At 37.5% G+C, this 24,258-nt stretch overlaps 1 protein-coding gene across 9 annotated transcripts in view; it reads left to right on the plus strand.

Annotated features, from left to right (window-relative positions):
* PRDM2 (PR/SET domain 2) overlaps positions 1 to 24,258 on the plus strand; it is a 99,852-nt gene that overhangs the window by 43,760 nt on the left and 31,834 nt on the right. For all 9 annotated transcript variants that reach the window (XM_075060351.1, XM_075060355.1, XM_032775370.2 and 6 more), the window contains 2 exons: positions 809 to 961; positions 9,330 to 9,456. In XM_075060351.1, coding sequence (XP_074916452.1) covers positions 809 to 961; positions 9,330 to 9,456 — 280 coding nt within the window. The remainder of the gene's footprint in view (positions 1 to 808; positions 962 to 9,329; positions 9,457 to 24,258) is intronic.

Here is a 24,258-nt window from a genome sequence, read left to right on the forward strand (position 1 = left end):
TGAATTTTTAAGGCTCATTTAGTTCTGTTCTGACTGCCAGCATTGACCCAGGTGGTGCTATTTCAGAGTTCACAGTTATGTAATATATACATGAACAGTTAAATGGTCATATTTCGCAGTTTGACTTCCCATACTTTTGCATCCATAGAACTGCAGGTACCTTATCTAGCGCATATCCTAGCAACTCACTGTAAGCATAGTCAGAGAGAGTGTTAAGTGCTGTAAAATACATCTCCAAGCACAGGTGCAAAATCAGAGGCCCCTTTTGAAAATCAAGTCCAAAATATGCCAACTGAATCAAGTGACTAGTTCTTTGTCTGCGGTGCACCAAACACTGTTACTTGAAGTAAACAATATGCTCTGCATTTGAGAGGACTTACAAGTTTATAATGCTTTCTGACCTTTTCCTAAGCCAATAGCTTCAAATAACTTCAAAGTGAATTCTTGGCTCCACTGAAGTCAATGAGAGTTTTGCCATTAATTTTAGTGCGGCCAGAATTTCATCCCTTGTGTTTTAGGATTAAAATATGCCATTAATATTCAAGAGCCATTTAGTATAACCATCCTCCTGCCCCTCAAAAATCAGTCAAATTCTATACAAACTGAGGGTAAGTGCCTGGAGATTTCTGTTTTCCAAGCTCCCAGGGGTCAGGGGTGTTATCTGTAAAATATTTACTTTGTACCATTCTCAAATCTCTATAATCAAGCAATGCCTTTCGGTCATAAATTATTGAACATGTATTCCTGTGTATTTAAGCATCTATATTTAAGGCTAATTCAGTTGTCCCTTTACTTTTCTATTTCTCAGGTATATTACCCAAACTTGGGATGGATGTGTGTTGATGCAACTGATCCAAGGAAAGGAAACTGGCTACGATATGTGAACTGGGCACTTTCGGGAAAGGAGCAAAATCTATTCCCTTTGGAGATCAACAGGACCATTTACTACAAAACCTTAAAGGTAGCACTGTCCATTTGTGAAGTGTCAGTGATGACTTTTTGGTATCCATTTCTTCTTTTTCTTTCAAGAACCTGTTTTATTTTGGTACTTCCTGTGACGGATTTGGGCCCTTTGGGGGGTCACCTCATGTGCTGGAGTGCTGCTGAGTCAGCCCGTTCTACCAGTCTTAGTCTCCTTTACCTGGCTTTGCTGGGGTAGGCTCACAAGCCTCTTCCAGCCAAGCACACAGGCAGGACCACATCTAGCTGCACAGAGAGACAGATCAGCTCTGGAAAGATTTAGCCTTAGGGCTTGCTCCAGCACTCTGGTGCCCACTCCTTTTTAAGGAGTAAAAACTCAAAGGTTTTAAGAAATTCGCCCCCTTCCTCAGTGTGGAGGGAAATATGCACAACTTCTTGCCCCCAACCCCCAGTTAGAAATTACATAAGTTGGGTTATAGTAGAAACAAGAAATTAGCTTATTAACTACAGAAGGGTGAATTTTAAGTGAATACAAGAGATAACAGCAGAACAAAGCAGAGTATTGAGCAAATAAAACAGCACTCAAGCTAAGCTCAATATACTTAGGAAACAGGTTACAAAATGTAAATTCTCACCCTAAATGTTGTTTTAGGCAGGTTGCAAAGTTTCTGTGGTTCAGAGTTCCAATTACATGCCTTTTCAGACTGGACTCCTGACTCTCCCCTTGCCTTCCCTTCAGGTGGCTTTAGCAGACTTTCTTTTTGGGCAGACAGGCCTTGGAGAGGAGGAGTCCCATTTGCCTTCCTCTGCACCCTTAAATCGGATTTACATAAGGCGGGAATCCTTTGTTTCCCAAACTTGACCCCTCCTTCCCTTCCAGTGGAAAGTTACAAGAAGTCCCAGGTAATGTTTAGTATCAGGTGACCAGACCACCTGACTGTCTAGTCAGTCATGAGTCATTGGCAATATGGAGCAGTCCACAGGAAGGCCCAACCTTTTCATAGTCCATTGTCCTCGCTGATGAGCCATCAACCCTGTCTGGCTTTTCCATTGTTGTATCCAAAGTAGTATAGTTGAAATACAGATACGTAGTCAATATTCCTTACTTCAGATACAGAAATGATACAGGCATACAAATTGGATAATTTCATTCAGTAAATCATTACCTTTCCAGTGATGTCTCACGTGAGCCATCTTGCATAAAGTATATCTCAGTTATGTCATTCATATCAAACATACACCTCTACTCTGATAGAACGCTGTCCCTGGGTGCCAAAAAAAAATCTTACCACATTATTAGTGAAACCGTGTTATAGCAAACTTGCTTCGATCCACTGGAATGCACAGCCCTGCCCCCCCAGAGCACTGCTTTACCGCGTTATATCCAAATTCGCGTTATATCGGGTCACGCTATATCGGAGTAGAAGTGTATTTTCATAAAGAATATGGAATGAAATGTCTCACTTCCCTGTTAGCAACCAAATTCTTGAACAGTGAGAAAATGTACTTGAAATGTCAGTTCTAGCAACCTAAGGGGTGTGTCTTTTTTTTTTTTTTTTTACTATATAAATAAAATTGCAAGCCACTATTACAAACTGAGATATGTATGAACACTCTGTTTTGTATTTGGGCTTGTTAATGGTTTGATACAGCACAACTGTCAATACTGAGCTACAGCAAGTGACTACTGGTGATAAGCATTTCTCAATTCCTAGGCATGCTCAAGGCACACAAATCATTACCCAGCACAACCTGCCTGCTTGAGATAGATCCTTTCAGATAATAACAAGAAATCCATAGTTCCTATTGGTCTTTTCATCATTTAATAAAAGATGTAGGCAAGGTCTGTATTTTACTCCTCCATTTTTTCATTTCATAATGCATAACCTTTGACAACTCTCAGATCTCCAACTTTAAATAAAAAAAGGCAGAGCTGTGATGGCTTACATATATTTTAAAGAAGTTAAATACTGTAATCTCAGTTTCACGAGATACACTTTTTGTTTCTCTGATTAAGGGAGGGCTTAACCTACTAGCTATGAGCGTTGATATTGTTCCAAATAAAGGCAGTATAGCTTCATGTACACCTAATCTTGTCATCACTCTTATCGCTTATCTAATGTCTCGCTTTAATATATGAAGTGCCCTTTATCTACGGACTATATTCTGCTCATTCATGAGAATTGATTCAATGCTAGTGGGTCTTACTCTGCCATTAATAGTCATCTCAACTTATCCACATAGTCAGTAAACAGCATTTCCCAAACAAAGTGTCACAAACAACATAGATTGTACCAGCTATCAGTTTGGAAAACTGTCTGGGATCTGTGCTATATACACAGTATGTGCGCTTTGATCAGTTTGGAAGCCTGATTGGAAGATCCACAAGAAAAATTGTAGTTGCTCTTGCATTTTCCTAGCTCCAAACATCTCAATCAACCTTGCCAAATATAGAAAGATTTTTCAAAAGAAATCAGCATCTTAACGTGTGATGATGAGAATAATTAACCACTGGAACAATTTACCAAGGGTCCTGGTGGATTCTCCATCACTGAGAATTTTTAAATCAAGGCTGGATTTTTCTCTAAAAGTTATCCTCCAGGAATTATTTTTGGGAAGGTCTGTGGCCTGTTGTGACACAAAGGTCAGCTTAGATGATCTGAAAGGTTTTTTCTAGTCTTGGAATCTATGAATCTATCCAGATTATGAAAAAATTGTTTTTCTGTTGCATTCTTGCAACTTTACTGCACAACAAGATCTGTTCATAGAGGGGAGAAAATATTTTGCAAAAAAGATCACTGACAACATGGCCATTCTCCATCCACTGAACAGGATTTCAACAAATATGTACTTAATGCAAATTTTAAATATAGATGTATGGTTTGCTTTTAGGACTTTCAATAAATGGGAATAACACAGATTATTATATCATTCAGTTTACACTGCTGCCTCCCTTACCGGCAAATAAATAAGTAAACCTACCTTGCCAGCTATGCAGATGTTCCCAGTCACATCTGAAAGCATTTGTTTCAACAGCTTTTGCTCTTCCTGTTAATATATCCTCTTAAGAAGTAGGACAAGGGGCATTCGCCAGTCTTCTTAATCTCAGTTTATACTAGAAGCTAAACAGTTTTTAGTACTGTTACAACTATTAACATTGGGTCAGTTTCCTAGTATAGATTAGACTTTGGAGAGTCACTTAGCGCAGCTTTCTATGTACACAAGTTAGTAATTTTCCTTGTAATATTTTAAAGAGTATTTGAATTAACCTGAAGTTTTGTTTGGTAATGAAACTTGTTTGATCTAAAACATTACAAGATAAAATATTTTGTAGAATGTTATAGTTACCCAAAATGATTAAATCAGTGGTAATTAGCCTGCAAAATTATAAGAGCCAAATTCCCAAAGTAAATTTGCTGCAAAGAAAAGCAAACAAATGTAGCTGCAGAAAAACTTTGAGAAAATAGTATCATATAGAAAAGCATTTCAAACTTTTTGGAACCTGAGAGCCATATCACTGCACGAAATTATTTAAAACATATATTCAAAAAGTAATGTTACTTGTCTGTCTCCTTGAATGCGAAGCTTATTTTTCACATCATTTAGTGTGCCTGAACTTGCTTCCTTCTTAATGTGTCCTGATCTCTTTCTCAGGTACAGTTCGCCCCTCCTCTGGTGCATGACTTACCTCTTACATTAAAAAATAATAAATACATAAAATGAGATATTATACAGCTCCATGTTCCTTGATAAAATGATCTTTAAAATTAATTCCCATTTCTTTTTAATGTTTCCTCCCATGCCATACCCACTGTATTCAGTTGTCGTTCTTTGTAATGTCTGATTTAAATTGCAAGCTCTTGGAGGCAGGGACTTTGTCCTCGTATCTAAAGTGGCAGGTACCACTGGTTCTATGAATTTATTCAGAGGGATGAAGTACTCTCAATGTTAGATGGAGTAGTCTTGCAGTTAACATGGGTTCATGAACATTTGGAATGGTGCTGCTCTCCTCTCCTAGAAATTTTGCACAATATGTTAACCTTTCACAACTGTCACATAGATATTACTAGCCTAGGGACACATTTACTCACCTGCCCCTTGTCCCAACGATTGATGAAAATGAATAAAACTAAGGAGATTTCTCTTGGAAGTAAAAGGAAAAAAAATCTACCCTAGAAAAGAAGAATTTTGCAGTGATGGCATGCACAAAAAAAAATGCTTCATTATTATGATAGTAGCACTGTGCAAGCCACTGTATAAACAAGTAAGAGACTGTTCCTGTCCTAAAGAATTTACAACCTACTTAGATAAGAGAGACAAATGCTGTAAAATTACTTCTATTATCTCATCTTCAGTTCCAGAGTGCAAATCCAGAACTGTTAAAGAAACACAAAACAAATAAGTACACTTAGGTCACAATGTTCAGTAAATGTACAATAGATAGGTTATCCTGCAGTTGAATACCTATGGATGGATATTAATACTTTGAGGGAGAAAGCAGATGTGTTTTCATCTAGTGCAGTGGTTTTCAACCTGTGGTCCATGGATCTCTGGGGGTCCACAGGCTATTTCTAAGATATCCAAAGTGGTACACACCTCAATTTGAAATGTTTTAGGGGTTCACAAACGAAACAAGGTTGAAAACCACAAATTTAGTGCCTTCAGCTAAGAAGCGAGAACACCACAGGATAAGGGGAATGTACCACAGACAGTACACCACAACCTTTAACTCGGTCCCACTAGGGATGCTGTACTTTACATCCTACTTTTACCCAGCTGTTTCCTTCCAATGCTGCTGTACTGAACATCCAATCTAATAGCTTTGGTAGAAGGTAGTTGGTAAAGAGATGTGTTGTGAGGGTTGTGTTGAGGGGGTCAGAATTCAGGTTTCAATGTGTGGTCCTTAGCGTTACGGTAGTTGTAGTAATGATTAAGGTGTGTGCCTCTGTGTAGAGGAATAGAGGTATGTATTGTTCAGTGGCTTAACTTTTCATTTCCTTGCTTTTGTGCATTGGTCAGGTATGTTGTATGTTGCAACCCTTTACTGCTCTTACGAAGAGTTTACAGACGACAAAGTTCTTTCTGTATTTATGTTCAACACAGCCTTCAAACACTGGAAAATCATGTACATCATAAGAACCAGCACCACTACTATAATGTACATATGTGCTTATTATTGAATTATGCATTACCTTTACAATACAATATTATTTTGTAACTTTGTAAAAAGGTTGCTGTAGACAGAATTTAAGGGAGTGGCTCAGATAGGTAATTGGACTCTTTTACTGAACACTCTCTTACATGGGAAGGTTCTCTGATGTTAGCCTTCTGTTTCTAGATACAGTTGTATGCTTAGTCTACATCAAAATCAAGTGATCGTGGATTTCCTCAAAGGAGAGCTGTTGCTTTAATTAATATTGCTTACATAGGAGCTGTTCTGTTGCAGGAGCTTGGGCTGATGAAGGCAGGCCACATCTCATTATGGAAGGACAGGGTCAGAAGACATTTTAGACATTGATTTAGCAACTCAAACACTACACTCAGCAAATTAAAAGGGAAAAACAAGCAACCATGGAACTGACAACTTGCATGCTTAACACAGCACTGAATTGCATTGCTTTTTGTTGTCAGCCCACTGGCGGTTTTGACTGGAGCAGGAACCTTGCCTTCGTTGTTGGTTGTACAGCACTACCACACTGATGCTGTGCAAATAAATAATTTACTCAACACTTGTTCAATCAGGTCTCCAAAACTGCAAATGGAAACAAAAATCTTAGGCCGTGCTTATATAAAAAGTTACACTTGTTTAACCATATTGTAAGTGAGTTTATACTTATGTAAATATCTATGTAGAGACTTAAATTGATTTAAACCTAGCATATATTGCTTGGCTTTATTTTATGTATGTGAACATGTCAAGTATAATAGTCAGTGCAGTTTTACACTTAGATTCTCAAACAAACCGTTTCACTTTCCTGATTGTGAGGATTAATTGAAAAATTTATGCGCCTCGGAATTTAGCAAATCAGGAGACAATGGCTTAGATAGCCAAATAATAAACCCTTTTAACAACAAAGTATATTGTTTTTAAAAAGTACTGTATTACATAATTTTTAGGAAAAGAAAATATGTACTTATCTAATGGATACCATATTAGCTAACACTTAATGTAAATATTATTGAACTATATTAATCCTCTTGTACCAGAAACTTGAAACATTATATAAATTGTAGCAGAACTCCCATTAGTTGTTAGAAGAATCTTACGTCAATAGGCTTTTACCAGTAATGAATGCTAAGCTGTGCATGTCACATCTTGTAATGAAGAGATTCTGTTTATAAGTCCTCAAAATAAACTTACTTATTACCATTTTTTCCCAAACTAACTTTCAAAAACAGTAAGATGTAAAGAATTTTGGCTTGATCCAACTCCTAGTGAAGTCAGTTTGGTGTATGCCTTTTGTTCACAAACAACTTCCACAGAACCATCACAACACATGAATCAGTTCAGCAGGATGGGGGACCAAGAGTAACTCATGGTTGGCAGTAGAGGGGAATAGTGAGCATTAAAAAAGTTGTTAATTTTTCCTATGAGCTGACTTACATTTCCTTTGCAAAGAAAACTTCTAGATACCCTTAAAAAAAATAAAATAAAGGTAAAATTGTTTCTAGGTGTCCCTCTGTCCCCGCACCACCCCCCCCCCAAGCATGAGGGATTGCACAAGCCCTAACAGCTAGATCTGATCATAGTAAAAGATAGTTATAATATGGATGCCTGGAATCTTGAATCTCTTGAGTTCTTCCAGCATGTGAGGGTAAAATAGGTTTTTTTCCCCCCTCTTTGGCTCAGGTGAAACTTAAAAATAGCTTGAGATCCCCCTTGCTCTAACCTAATTACTTTAAACTTAAAGGATTTCTGGCACCATATTATTCTTCAGCCACTGAAAAGGGTAGTTGCAGTCACAAAGAAGAAAGGCATTTGTATCTGGGGCCAATGGATTTTATTCCCACACTTGAGTAGAATTGTTCTGAATGGAGAAATGTTTGGGAGATTATTTGAAAAATATAGGTACAGGGGTATTTCCCTCTTTTACTCTACTCAAGTGGGGAAAATCTTTAAGGGGATTCACTAAAAAATTTATGATCCTGATGATGCTATTTAAGACCACATACAATTACCAGGAAAATTATCAATTCTAGTATTGAGCAACATGGTAATGGCACTGGGGTATCAGAGTACTAATCGCAATAACCTATGGTTAGTTCAGTTTCTTGTTCCTTTCCTTTTGTTGAGTTTCTGTGTTGTGTAAAGACTTAGAAATAAATGTGGAATGGCACACAATTCCCTTATTATTGACGTTAATTCAGGGGGGCTCAGAAACATTACCTTCCATTTTCTTCTCTTCCTCGGCCATGAACTTTTCCTGTCAATGTATTCCTTAAATTAAGTTCCAAACTCTCAACTTGGCTGATGGTTGATTGTGTTTTCTACTATATAGTCATTTCTTATTATTTTGTTGTATTACAGACAAGACTGTCTTGTTTGTGTAATGTAAATAGTTCCAGTTAAATCTACTAAAATGAAGAAAACATTTAAAATTACAGTATATAGTTAATTAAAAATATCTGTTAGAGACTGTGTATCCTGAGTTCAGAAATTACGTTTTTTAAAGAAATATGTAATATATACATGCAGATCAAACTTACAAATGTAAGCAGAGTCATGTCTCAGTATAATTTTGCTCAGGTTAACCTGAACTTTCAAATACATTTTTAAAATTTTGTTTTATTAAAAAAAAATAGATTGGGGAGAAATAATCTAGAAAGTATCTCATTAAACAAAGTGTCGTCATTTCCCCCTGCTAGGAAGAAAATGAGTTACAGGTTTTCTCCATACTATATCTCAATTTAACATCTTCTGTGACCTACTTTCTCTAATCTTAGTGCCTCGCCTTCTTTTAATAACAGAGCTAGCTTTCTAAACCTTCTTCCAATCAACACTGCAGTATTTCTCGCATAAACTGAGCTCCTAACATGTGGGCGATCGATATTTGCTACGTCAGGCTTAAACGAAGAGTGTTGTATGCCGAGCAAGTAGTGTTAAACGTTGGTTCCTACTTGAAATTGTGTGCTGAGCCAGGGCAATCGGGTGTGACACATGCAGTCCTCCTTCCAGCAGAGGGGTTTGGTGCGAGCCTCTGCCCGTCTCTCTGCGGTGCCGCAGCCCAGCCGGGGAGGGTTAAAGAGTCCTTCCTGTTTGCTTAGGAACTCTGCTCTCAGCGCAGCGTACAGCTGTTTGCAATCCCCACCGCGAGCTCCACGCCCTCTGGCCCGGAGCCTGCTCCTCTGCCTGGGCTAACAACCCTCCCTCTGATTGGCCTCGCGTTTGTCTCCCTGCCTCCCTGCAGCCAATTGAGCCGGGCGAGGAGCTGTTAGTCTGGTACAATGGGGAAGACAACCCAGAGATAGCAGCTGCTATTGAGGAAGAGCGAGCCGCCCACCGCAGCAAGAAGCACTCGCCGAAAGCCAAGAAAGGTAAGAGCTGCCTCTCGCCCCCCCCCCCCCCCCCCCCCGCAGCCCTCGCCAAGGAGGAAATCGCTCCGGAGCTAAACCGAAACCGGTGCCGAGGGGCTGCAGTCAAACTTGCAAACTTTTCCCGAGCCCGCCTGCTCGCTCAGTCACCACCGCAGGACTTTTCAGTGAGGAGTGTGGTTGTAGGAGCAAGTATGTCTGGGTGACCTTTTCCAGACTCCGCTGCCTGCTTGGCTGAGCAGTTCGGAGTTAAAGGGACGTGTCCCCCCTTCGCGGAGTCAGGCGGGCATGCCAGCACTTTCTGCTTTCCAAAGTCCTGTCGGAATTCTTGGCTACTTCTTGTTGCATTGATTGCTTTCTAACTCTGAACGGAGGCAATAGGAAGCACGGACGAAGGGGCGGAATCGTGGATTGGTGATTTAAAATATTCAAGTTTTAACTTTGTCCTAATTTAAAAAAAAACTTAAAACTTGAGGAAAAAATTGATTTTTTAAAATTACATAAAATCTGTTTGGGGTTTTTTTTTGCACCTAGGTATTTTTATGATTTGCAAGGTGGTACTATATTAAATAATATTTACGATTTGCAGATTTTACTCGCCAGTTGATATTTCAGAATGGATTACGGTAACAGTATTGCAGGCCTCACTAGGTGAATTCAGACAGAAGATGAGAAGAGCAATGTACTCTTGTAAGAAGAGCAGTAGTTAACTTAAAGCCCAGTGTTTTAAGTTTAGTTCTTTATCTGTTTGTGAGCTCCACTGAAGTTCGGGTGATGATACATTCAATGTTACCAAATACTATCCTAACATTTGCGTTTCCTTGGTGTGTTAACATCATTATAAGAACATAAAATGTGTTCGCACCGCAACACTTAAGACTGGGTCAGTATTTTTTTATTTCTAAATACAAGCTCTTTCTGCATGAGTGGGGTTGCTGTTAACTTTTTCATGCAAATAATTTTATCGTGCAAAGTGTCCCCAGAGCAATAATTTGCTTTTACAAATTATAAAAAGCTGTTCAGCAGTAGAAGTGAAAAATGCAGATGTTGATTCATAAGTTTTTTAATTTTTAGGACAATAGCAATTTTGTGGCTTATAACAATGTACAGCCTGGAAATATGAATTATTGCTTTTGGCTAATTTTTTAGAGAGTTTAGGTAGAAGGAGAATAATTTTGAGAAGCATAGGGATTATTTAATTTATATAGTTACACTGAACATGTTTTAATTTTTCCATATTTAATTTAATAAAGATGTTAAAAATGTTGACTTAAATGTGCCTCTAGGACTGCCAGGTTGGTAAGTGTGGCTGTATTTAGCCGTTGTTTTGATTCAGTTATTTTAGGTCAAAATCACATTTTTTGAGAGTGATACTCAGTTTAGACAATGTTAAGGACTGAAGAAAAAGTAAATATATACAGTGGCGTGCATATGTTATGCTGTCACTTTTGTCTCAGGCGTATATATTTTGTGAGATTCCTGAATGTTTTAAATGAACCAATAAAAAAGTTTGTGAGAGATTTTGAAAGGGAATCATACCTGTAATATTCTCTTTAAATACAAAGTTATGGCCCAGTCATGCTTGTCCTGAAGTTGACTGTAAAGCTCATGTTGGGAGCAGGAGCAGGACTTTTAGAAAATAACATTCTGTCCATTATTTAAGTTTATTTTAGCATTGGGAAAAGATTAAACGACTGTTTAGGTTGCAGTAGGTAACAGAAATCTAAAATTCAAACACTGATTTTAATTTTTATGACAGTGGTAAAACACCTCTTTAGCACATACTTAACAAGAATTAAGTCCGTTAAAGGCAGATTTATGTCTTTTAATAAATGTGCATTAGCCTAGTAAATTAAAGTTTTGGTGTGCATGTTGCTTATCCAATAGGCAATAACGGCAACCTCAGAGGTTATCATTTTTTTTTATTTTTTTTTTAAATCACAAAAGCGAGGAGTGGAACATTTCCAAGAAACTGAAATTGTATTTGTGTTAATGAAATTGTGGACAAATCTTCACTAAACTAACCTCACAGTTCCTGAAATTGTTATTTAGTATTCCCAAACTGTTAGTATTATCAACTGTTCATGTCTGGACAAAGTTTTAATTAGAAATAATCATGTAGAGGATATTATCTCTCTTCTTGTATATTTAAAAACCTCTTATTCCAGGCTCTAGGCACTTAAAAAATTTAAAAAAAACCCACAATCTATCAAAAAACCAAAATAAAATAAAAATGTAACTGTTTGTAAAAGGTAATTTATGTGTGGAATTATACTCTTTGGTCAGTAGGCAAAAGTAGAACAAATTCATCACAAAGAATTGCCAACCATTAAGGCTTCATAATCCGTGCTTTAGATGATATAGCACATGCCCATCTAGATGCATGGTTGAAAGCTCCTTGAAAATATCTGCTCAATATGCAGTAACAGTCAAAAAAGCTAACAATGTTAGGAACCAATAGGAAAAGATCAAAAACCAGAAAATATCATAATGCCACTGTATAAATCCGTAGTATGCTCACCCTTGAATACTGTGTGCTGTTCTGGTTGCCTCATCTTAAAATAAATAAGGCATTAGAATTGGAAAAGGTGTAGAGAAAGGCAATGAAAAGGAGTAGGGGTATGGAACAGCTTCCACAGGGGAAGATATTAAAAAGACAGGGATTGTTCAGTTTAGAAAAGAGATGACTAAAGGGGGAAATGATAGAGATCCATAAAATTGTGAGTGGTATGGAGAAAAAGAAAAGGGGTATGTTGTTTACCCTCCCCCCTCAAGAACCAGTGACCAACTGATGGTCACCCAGTGAAATTAATAAGCAGCTTTAATAAGCAGCTTTAAAACAAACTAAAGGAAGTACTTTTCACAGTCACAGTGCACAGTCGACCTGTGGAGCTCATTGCCATGGGATGATGTGAAGGCCAAAAGTATAATTAGGTTAAAAAAAGAATTAGATAAGCTCATGGAGGATAGGTCCATCATTAGCCAAAATGATCAAGGATGCAACCCCAACCTCCGGGTGTTCCTAACCCTCTGACTGTCAGAAGCTGGGAGTGGATGACAGAGGATGGATCACTCGAAATTGCCCTGCTCTGGTCATACCTTCTGAAGCAAGTGGTGCTGCTGTTGTCAGAAGACAGGATACTAGGCTAGATAAAGCATTGTCTGTCCCACTATGGTCATTTTTATGATAGTTGTTCCGTACTTTCCATCTTTTGTTTGCTCAGCCATGAGTTCTATTCCTTGTTCTATTTGTTTTTGTTAACAAATTTTATTGGAATACTTTTAGAGGAGGAAAAAGGTGTACACAACGTTACATTAGTATTTGTAATGCTGTGGTGCTATTCTTTGGTATTCAAGCTAGTTGACATGTAAGTAATATAGTATTTTTTGCTTTCACTGGGAGCAACAGCCATAGTTAAGGGTGCAAAATGGTTTCCAGTATTACCTCTTGTCTTTTCTCTCTCTCCCTCTCTCACAAGCACCCTCCCCCTTTCTGGAAATTATATCTCATGTCTGAAATTATCCAAGCTGACCTCAGCCCAGAGGTTAAACTTTTATGGAAAATTTTAGGAAGTTGCAATCAGTCATTTTGTGAATTCAGCAGTGATGAAAAAGAAGAGTAACTTTCCCTTTCGAAAAAATTCTACCCCCAGTTGTTTAAACGATAGTGTATTACTTGACTGTAGTTGGTAGAACTGGGAACCAAAATGTCAAATAATGTTATAGGTTAATTCCTACTTTATCAAAACTGTTGTTTGGTTCCTCAGGAGAGTTGTGAATTTTGAATTATCATTAGAAACCTGACCAGGATAATTAACTGCACATGACAGTCTGTATTCTGCGTTGCAGATTTTATCCCCTTCATAGGTCTTAAATATAACAACTCTTCAGGAAATATAAAAGCGTACAGTTTAAACAGCCATGAATGTGTGTTTACTTCAATAAATATGCTTTTTTTTTTACAAAAGAGAAATTTTGATTGGTTTAAAATGTAAAAAATAAAAATACCATAGTCTGTTTTTAACAGTATATTTTTATTCAGCTTGCTAAATAAAATTATATAACAGGTATTTGTATGTTTGTATTCAATTAAACAACTATTCCCTGTTAACCAGTGTAATGCATTTAGTAGGCAAGAATTATCTTTAACTAGTCATTGGATTTTGAACAATTTGCAGTAAACAATTCTTTGGTTTTTATTTAGCCAAATGATTATTTCAGAAGTGTGATTGTAATATTTAGCTAACAAATTATTACCTTTTCCAAATTATCATAGAAACTCCATTGTGAATTTCTAAATAAACCCTCAGTCTCCTCTCAAACAAAGTCTGTTTCAACAGTGGTTTCTGTTAGTGCGAGGTTGGAATTATTTGCTTTGCAAAGTTCAGATAGCAATTAAGCCAGGCAGGGAGAGGCTGAGATAGATGCAAAGGATAATACTGAAATTATATATTCTCCACTGATTCTCTCTGGCCTCTCAGTCTGACCTCTGTTTCCAAGTGGTTGTTGGTGGTGGTGGTATTATAATCCCTTTTAAAGCAAACACTAGAGGACCTCTGGTATTCCCCACTTTATCCTGGTGTTTCCTCTTGCCTTTGCAACCATTGGGTTTTGTTTTTGTCTAAGTTATGCCTCACAGAATTCCAACTTTATATACTCACACTGTCTCTTCACCAGTCACTTCTGATCATACAGCCCAGCTTCAGTATCTGCATCCTTCTTAGAACTCCACTTCCAGAATGAGATAGAAGATATAAACATGCAAACAGCTAGTGTCTGATTTAACTTCTGGCTCTTCAGATTGAAATACGTGATTTACCATTTTTCTTAACATTTCATGTCAGCCTAAGTTACTAGTAAGAGTTCCCTGAAAAAGACTTCAAAATCAATTATTTCTTTATATATCTTGAAACTTTGCATGTAAAAAGACGGTACTGATGTGGAGTGTGTATTCTAGGTTTGGGGGAAAATTCAAAGTAAATAAGCAACTGAAAAATCTCTTTGAGCTTTCTTAGGTGGCATCTAAAATTTTTCTCAGCATAATGAAGCTGCGTTTCCTTTGTGACATACATCACATAGGGAAAACATGAGAACTGTAGATTTGAAAGTGACAGCAGGTGGGACTGTGACAATTTACATGAGAAGATTGTTTCAGTGAGGCCTCAGCATGCAGAAAAATCCTCTAGAAAGCATATTTTTAGCTGAAATCTGTGAATTCCAAACTTTCATTAGAAAAAAGCTTTACTTTTTTTAATTTTTCTGTTGTGATAATACACCCATCACAATTTTTAAAGTGAGGTGTTTTTTACTTTCCTCACCCAGGATTGAAGAAAACTGTCTCAAGCCAAACAATGGCATTAACATAGAGTTCTTCTTTACATTTAATTTTGTTTAAGAAAGGTAAAAGTTTCTAACGACATCAGGTAAGTAGGATAGTCATTAATTACTCTTTATCTTCTCTTAGCCTGTTTTTCCCCTCTACACAGCACACTTTAGATGTTATAAAATTAATGAATAATACAAAAGTTGGAACCCTTAACTAAGGTCCAGAGACAGCATCTGCCCATTTCTAGATGCTCGAGGTGAGGGTTGGTTTCACATAAGGGCTTTACCTCATTAAACAGAGGCAGCTCCCCATATTTTATACCAGTTTTGGCCTGTATGTGTAGGTTTAATCATCTGGATATTTGGTGTCTGATGCATTATTCAGTTCCTGTATATAGGAGCATAGGGAGAGGTGGAGGTCAAGGTGTGTGGGAAAATTTTCAAAAAAAGGGAGGAGGCAGTGTTATAGAAGGAGACATGGGAGAAGAAAGGAGAGGAGAAATATAAAGGAGGAGGCAGAGAAGTCAATGCAAAGAAAAGGGTGAGAGAAGGAAAAAGTGATACACTGAAAATAGTAGAGGAAGAAATACATCATGGTTTCTTAAAGAAAAGAACTGCAGGGTAGCCAAGGGGGTAAGGTACCATACCAAAAGCAAGAGAGATGCAATCAGTTGCATTATAAAGTAGTGGTAAATAAAAAGTTGATTGACCATATGCAACTAAATACAGTACATAACTGTTTTATTTCTTTAAATTGCAGTAGGGAGATTAGAGAAGGCATGTATATTCCACTCTTGTAGCAAGCAATTCTTTTAGAATTTGGGGTAAATTTTTCAAGCCCTAGATAAGGCGAGAAGATGGATTTCATGCTTATACTTTTCTAATATTTATTTCAATCATCAGTGTGTGTGTGTGTGTATGTTTTGGTTTGGTGGGTAAACATCCTCTTATGGAACCAAGGGCTTTTAAGCTTTCATTATTTTTCACAGTACTTTCATAGTTTACCTTGTCTTTAGAAATGTTTTTTCAGAACTAAATTCCTCTTAGAACTGGATCTTTAGGGTACACCACATTATCTAATGTAGTCTACTGCTTCGAGGTATTAAATGAAGAAAAACTATCTGGAATATCTACAACCAATGACCCTCTGAACCAAGAGGAGGAAAGATTGGTCCAGTTTAACCATAAAATTGGTTTCTCATTTACTGCTTTCATAGTCTCCCACACTCCCCTCTAGTGTAACTTTTTAACAGTTTATTTTTCTTCTGTCTGTTTGTCCTGGTGGTGGTTCTCCCCAGGCTGTGGTTCTGAGGTGTATTTTTGTGTCTGCTATTCACTTAGTGCTGCATCCAGACCCCAAATCCCAGTGGTATAAACTGAGTTACAGTCTGGCATGAAAACTGTATGTGCCTGTCCTTCATTTCCCCCCTTTCTGCAGTCAGGCTAGTAGATTAGAACAGAGTATGTAACTGCATTTTGGTAAGCTCAGTGTTTTCTTTCAGGAAGAAGTGAGTAGGATTCTCTGATGATACTCTAGGTCCTGTCTGCATTACAAAATAACCATGTCTGGTGACCCAGTGAAAACACACATTGTAGTATAGACAGGATCTGTTCATACGGTCAGATCATACCAACATCACAGTCCCAATGTTACTGATAAATCCATTTTAAAACTCTGCTACCAGAAGTGGTTCTTCCACAGTATAAATAATAATTTTGATATTTAGCATAGTTCTGATCAGATTTCAGGCAGGGCCTGAAAGGTACAGTGGTTCTCGTTAAAGGATACTGTTCATTTTGGAGCCAATGTGGATATGGAGAGGGTAAATTAACAATTAGATTAACTCTGATCAATTATACTTAGTTATTATGACACTTTCTTTTTATTAAAGGCTCCGTATAAAGTTCAGTTTTATTCTCCTGTTTCAGAGACATTAAAGGAACACTCAGTCTCCTCTTCTCTTGGGTCTTTCACACACAAATGGAAGAAGAGGGAAAATGCAATTGCAAAGCCACAACAATTGGCAGAGGGATTAATTTTATTTTGTTTTTGTCAAAAAGAGGTCTGTATTTCCATGTAGCATTGCTGCTTTAAGAGACGGTTTTCAGACATGAAACTTTGTATAAAGAACTGTAGTACTCTGAATAGCAGCTCTTGAGAATAGTATGGTGCGTGTTTCTTTATTAGAAATACTGCATTTTTCTTTAACTTCCCCTTCAGGATTAATAATAATTAACTTATTAAGTAGGAAGGAATATCAACATCTCTTTGATCAGATTTTTTTCCCATGAAGAAACTGTTTCCGAAGTATCTATGTTTTGACCTATTGCAGAATTAAAATTGAAGAAGAGTGAAATGACTTGCTTAAATGGGTATGCTTATTGGGACACCTTGCAATTTCCTGCTGATTTCACAAGTCCTTTTGCTTTTGTTTTGTTCCAAAATATTTTTTCGTAGACCTTAGTTCATCCTGTGCTTTGCAGCACATTGTGCTACCCAGATTTGCACTTTTTTTTTTCCATCGAGAACCACTTAAATATACAATTTGAACTTGATGACACAATGCAGGCCTCCGGTTACCATTTGAAGTTAAAAGACTAATTTCTTTTGCATAAGGGAGAATGTGACCTTGAAAACTGTACCATGTTTGATACATTTTTATATTTAAAAACATATTAAATCCAAAATACTTGAAAGGAGGAGACTTTCTGAATTTAAAATGAAATATCTGTTCAATGGAGAAGGACATATATTTAATATAATTTATAAATTGGGCTTTAAATAACTACATTTGTTAGTGTTCAGCTGCTTGAATATTGCTTTATGGTGATGAGATCCCTACATGTAATAACATTCTAAGCTACGCAGTGTTGCCAATCAGCTGAAACTGGTTTGGGCCAATGGCTGAAAAACTTACTAGACACCTAGTAATTAAAAAGTTTACACCTATTAGTCCCATACAAAAGATATTGAGGGAGGTCAGCGGCAAGGTCCATTGGCAGTGCCCTCATGAGAAGCTTCACTCCCACTCCTCTTCCCCAACTGATCTGAAGAGTGAAGGTGCTGGTACTCCTATTAGAGGGATGCCTGTGGCCCTATTTGGAGAGTGTATCTTTCATGTTAACTTCAAGGTTGTACATATCCAATAAATATGAGGTCATGAGGGCGATGAAACTTTTCTCTTTTGCCTCTTGATTGCCTGAGTTTTGCATGGGGGGAGGGAGAAGGGGGCAGGAGGGCTGCTACCTCATATTTCTCCCTCCCTCTGCCCCCATCCTCGCCACTAAATGCCTCCAGTTCCTGCCTCTGCTCTGAACTATCCCAAGAGTGAAATTGACGTGATTCATTCTAACTTCTCTCGTGCCCCCAGGGGTTCAGCATAGCAGAAGACTGTGGCTCAGTTTTTAGGAGTAAAAAAACATCGGTTTTTAAAAAATTGTTTGCCTTGAATGATGTATGTTTGTTCTCAAATTATGTAAACTGATTCCCTCAAAGATCCATGCTTCCAGGGATAAGCTCCCAGAAAGTATGGGAACTCAGCGTGTTCAGGTAACTTTTTGCTATATATTTCATTTAAAAAAAGAAGTTTTTGCTTCAGAGAGATTATTACAGTTTCACGTGAACGCTGGAAACCATGTTTACTCTTTGACTAATTCAGCATCAGGCTAAACTTAAAAGCCTTGTCTACTGCATGTATGTAAAATTTCTCTGAAAATTTCCAAAACTCCTACTGCAATTTAATTTCACACTTATTAACAATGGGAGCACTACTGCTGACCTGTTGCCACTGATTCTTACCTTACTCAAATCAGGACTATGTAATGCTTAAAACAGAAGTGGCTATAGAGTCAATGCTAACATCCCCACTCTTAACACCACTTATGGAACTGAACTAGTGGTAGCAACAGAAACTAATGGTTTTCGTTTATATAAATTTCTAATCCTTATTTTAATCCCATTAAGATATTTGCCTCTATTGCAGCATTGATTTCCAAGAGGTAGGTTGTTTTGTTTAAAGTAATTCCTTCCATCTGTTTGGTTATTTTTTATTGCCTGTTAATTTAATTGGATGTTTCCTTGCTCTTTTACTAAGAGAGGTGAACAGAAGGAAGCGGATGATTGACTTTATATGTAGTCTTATTTTATTTACCTTTATCATGTCACATCTTATTCTCCTCCTCTCTAAATCAACTAGTTGTAATATTTTTAAATTCTCCTCATCTGGAAGTCTTGCCATGTGTCTAATCACTTTAAGTGCCCATCTCAGCAGAAATAGAAGCAGGCTAGATCTTTTTGAAATTCTTTGAGTAATGATATACAAGAGGGCATATTATCAATGCTATATTTTCAGTAGTATTCTTTGTTCCTTAATGCAATCCAACACCTGTGCAATCTTTTGTTCATTGAGACTGTTTTCATTTAATATTTTCATAGGGAGTTCTTGATTTATTTTTTTAACATTTCAGTAAGGACTTGTCTACATGCACAGTTGTAACATGTGGAACTTTAAACCAGTTGATTAAATCAGTGCAAAAAGTTGTGTGGACACACTTATAGGCTTGTTTAAATATAGCTTAAGTCTGTAAGGCACAGGTTTAAATCAAACTAAAATAAGCCTCTGTACAGGGTTTTGTAAAGGGTTTAAGTTTGTGTATGAGTAGTTTGGATTGCTCCTTTCAATTGTCTCTTTGCTTTTTGAATTTAATTGATCATTGTGGGTTTTGCCCAGTTAATGTTTTAATTAACCCTTTAAGTTTCTTGTAATACCTCTAATCTTGATTAACCTACATAACCCATGCGTCTGAAGTGGGAATTCACTCATGAAAGCTTATGCTCCAATACATCTGTTAGTCTTTAAGGTGCCACAGGACTCTGTCGCCTTCTACATAATGTTGTCATTAACAAATATTTCCACTTCATTGTCTGTCTACTCTTCCAGGTCATTAATAAATACATTAAATAACACTGATCCACTGATATCTGTGCGGCATCCCACTGCTAACCACCTTTCATATTAAAATGGACCATTTATGGCTAATTTTTCAAATGACTAAATTTCTCAACTCTCTTGTTTTATGCTTGCAGAGAATTCTAGTAGGATTGACAGGGATGACTTTCCTTTACAGAAAATATGCTGGTTTATGCCTACTATATTAGTCATTTAGATATTTTATAACTCAGTTGGTTTTGAACCAGTTTACCTGGTACTGAGAAAAGACTCAGTGTTCTTTAAAACTTTTGGCTGAGTGAATTCAGAATCTCCTATTGAGTGTCAGATATTCATTCCTTAATGTACAAGTTTCAGCATCTAAATCTCTCCTCCCATACAGTTATTCCCCCTTTGCTTGAGGAAGGGCAATCTCAGTTTGACCACCATTGCATTTTAGCTATTCTTGGTGGGCTAGTCAAAACCACCTAAGTGATTTAAGTCAATGGAACTTTTTTTCTGCTAAACCAGTTGGATGCTTTTGAAAATCCCACCCTCAGTGACTGCTTGCCACTAGGTAGGTAGTTTTCATTAGGAGTTGATTTAGTTATTAATCTTCTCTGCATCATGCTCCTCAGCACCATCATTAGATGTATGCTTTTTAAAATTGAAGATAATGCTATCATTTATTGTAGTGGCTGCATTGGAACTATTGTGTTAATATTCATATTTGCCCCTTTACTATTTGTAAAGGTTGACTGCAGAAATGGATATTAATTTTAATAAAAATATTGGTATACCTGGACACGTGCCAAAATGTTGCCACGCTTCAGGCAGATTTTGAAAATTATAAACTTACATTTTTTGCAGCTTTAACCACTTTAGGATTTAATAAGATAAATAACTCTTTGACTTTCAGTGGGAGACACACACCCTAACTCTATGAGGCCCTTTGAATATCCAGTCTTAGTCATATGTAACTTCCATCTGAATGAGATTTTTTGCTTCAGAAAACATCCTGGAGTTCTGAAAGTGGTTTAAACCTAATAACGTTGTGAGGAGTTTCGCCCTCTGTTCCTATTCCACACTATTCCAAGCACTGCAGAATGAATAGTTTCCCAAACCACTTCCATTGGAATAAGACATCTAAAGTAAGAGCTTAATTTTTGCTGTCAGGTAAATAAAATTGAGCTCTTCTTACCCATTTCACATAAGAATTACAAAGCAGTAATAGTACAAATGTTTTCTGAATCATAAGTTTAAACCCATGGTGTGTAAAGAAATGCTTTAATGGTGCAACCAAGTTACCCATTATATTCACTCAGTGTGGTTTTAAGAAGAAAAAAAAAAGCTTGTAAGAGAGGTATAAATCAGATATTATATTGAAATTATGTTCAGCCTTATAATAAAGCTTCACACTCAAATTCAGTCAATTTTGGGATAAATTGCCTAAGTCATTTTATTTAGAGCGATCTATTTCAAGTTGTAGTAAAGTAAAAAGTACAGTGTTTCAGCTGATATGGACCCTTGTCAGGAGTTGCAAAAGCAAAATGGACTTTGTTCTGAAACTTTATTAGTGGCAACCACATTCTTAGTTGTTGAATGTCAGTTTCCGTGTTCTCTGCTGTCCCAGTTATCAGAAGATTTTTCCTGTTCATTCTTTCATAAAAATTTCCCTAAGTGCATTTTAGTGCAAATCCTATTTTGTGTGTTCTTTTTAAAGCTTTATTCCAAACCATCCAAAGAAGTATGTATGCAAAAAGAGCCTTTAGAATGATCAAAGTTTAATTTGCTCAGAATAGGTTGCTGACTAAAGTGATTAATTGCCCAATAGATTATCATTATACTTATGCTCTGTTTTGTATACATTTTAACCTTTTTGGTTGAAAAATAGACATTGTTGCTGTTCTTGATAGCAGTTTTATGTTTAGTGACCTTTTCTTGGCTCAGCCTCATACTATTTACTGTTTTGTTCTCTTGTGATTTGATGCAAACTGTAACTTCTGTTGTTTGTTCTGTCAACCAATACACCAACATTACTGCTCCTTCTGTTGGGCAAGAAAGGCACTGACTGAGCAACTGGAGTATTGCAGCTATAGTTGGCCTTTGGATCTGCAACTCAATAAGACTTTTGGTCTTCTTATAAAGGCCTGAAATGTGTTACTCTTGGAAAATGTTCATTGGTGCTGCTCTTGAAATGAATGAGATTCTTGCCTTCATATAGAAAGTTGAGGGAATATTCTGGAACCTAGCCGTACTCCTTCATAAATGTGCAGGAGAACGTAAATGATTCCTTCAGAGACCCTATTGCACTTTAAATAATGGGCCTACATAGTGTTTAACTTATTACCCTCCTCTTGTGTCTCTGTTGATCCAAAAACATGAATTGTCACTTTAGAGTTGGAAGATGACTGCAAGTTTAACAGATGCGGGAAGGAAGCAAAGTTTTTGTGCATGCAAATGAATGCATAGCCTTTAATAGTGATTGCCTAGCAGCAGTGAAAGGTATATTTGAGCATTGTTAGATTGGAAAATTGCAGTTTGTGATATTAACTGAACCTTTTCACTATGGCCTTAGTTTAAGAAAATATTGAAAGAGCCTTAGCAATGGTGTTTGGTTTTTTTTGTCCAGCAGTACTTGCTGAAAGAAATCTGGTACAGTATTTAACTTTGTACACTGATAGTTGTCTTCCATTATTCTGAGGCTTTATATGTCTCGCTGAGGGCTGGAATGAACCGTTGCTTAATCTCCAGTTTTGCATCATCTCTATTCAGAGGTTTTTAGAAAATGTAATGGTTTTCTTCATGGCAAATTATAAAAACATCACTACATTTCATTTGACATACGCTTCCATACAGCTATTATGCTTATTTCTTCAGTGAGCATATATGCACTGTTGTCAATTCTGTTATGTAGTGTCAAATTCTTAAATGCAGAGCACAAGACCAAGGAGGACAGTAAGCACTGTAAGAGGGAGGGGGATAAATAGCCCTTTCTGGCTTTAGCAACAGATATAACAGCATGTTTGGTTATAAAGTAGACTTGCATAATGAATCAAAACTGTCCCCACAGTATTCTGCAGTTTGTAGAATTTGCAGATACCAGTGAGGCAATGAGACTCAATGTGATGCAGAAGTTATTGCTGATCATTCCATCCAGATTAATTTCTTGAACTTCTGAGTGGGAACTTAAAGATGTTGCCCATCTGGCTGGAAATTGTTGGTGGTGTTACAGAAATTGTCATCATTGGTAAGCATGCATACTGAATGGTTCTCTGTTATCACAGTCTTCCATGAAACATGAATTCTAATCTCCCCCAGTTTTTGTGAGCACTTTTAGTTACAGGTCTTGTGATTTCATTCTGCTTACAAACAAGGAAGAGGAGGAGAGGGTTTAATGGTAGGAGACTAGCAATGTATAATAAGGTAGGTGAAAATGCAGAGAGAAATGTTCCATTTTGGTAGTGGAGAGACAAATGACATTTCCTAGATCCTGTAGGAATCCTGGTTTAAAATAAAATAATATTGTAATAAAATGGTTAACAAAAAGGAAAACTTGGATAAATGTGAATTTAACGCATGCAGTTTATTTAGCAACTCTGAGTATTTTTAATTTCACACTAATGGGGGCAGTACCTGAGGGTTATAACACTTGCAGGTAATTTTCTGTTTTCAACACCTCTGAAAGACTTTGGTCTTTCTCTCTCAGGGTACGTCTACACTGCACGATTATTTCGAAGTAGTTTAAACCGATGTTACAAAACCGATGTTATAAAATCGGTTTTGCGCGTCCACAGTGCGATCAAAAAATCGATTGCTTATGTCCATGGTCCAAGGCTGCTTCCATCGATTTCAGGAGCGGTGCACTGTGGGTGCTGTTCTCAGCTATCCCAATAGTTCCACTTCCGTGTTGAGAGCACAGTGCTGATGGTGCATAAAACATTGCCCCGGGTGGTGCTGTGGTAACAGCTCACCCCTCCCTTGGTGAAGGCAGCAGACAACCCTTTGGCGCCTTTTTCGCGGAGTGCATTGAGCAAATTGCCATAGCACAGCAATCATGGACCCTGAGATCACAAATGGTATCTGACCGTTGTCAACACCTCGCGTACTCTTGTGCTGACTATACTGAACAATGAACTGCAAGCAGGAGGAGAGGAGGGAGCAGCTATTGCTGAGCGGCAGGACAGCGATACGAGATGGAGGCAGAATTCTCCATAACCGCTGGCCCAGCGTTTTGGAGCACGCTTATTAACTGGGCATTACTACCCATTGAACGCCGAATTTGGGCACGGAAACAAGCACAGACTGGTGGGACCGCATTGTTTTGACGGTGTGGGACGATTCGCAGTGGTGCGAAACTTTCGCATGCGTAAGAGCACTTTCTTAGAACTTTTGGACATGCTTTCCCTGCCCTGAACGCCGTAATACAAACATGAGAGCAGCCCTCACAGTGGAGAAGCAGTGGCAATAGCCTCTGGAAGCTTGCACGCCAGACAGCTACGGTCAGTCGAAATCAATTTGGAGTGGGCAAATCTACTGTGGGGGCTTGCAG

The sequence above is a fragment of the Chelonoidis abingdonii genome, chromosome 23 (assembly GCF_003597395.2).
Source record: "Chelonoidis abingdonii isolate Lonesome George chromosome 23, CheloAbing_2.0, whole genome shotgun sequence".
In the NCBI taxonomy this organism is placed as follows: Eukaryota; Metazoa; Chordata; order Testudines; family Testudinidae; genus Chelonoidis; species Chelonoidis abingdonii.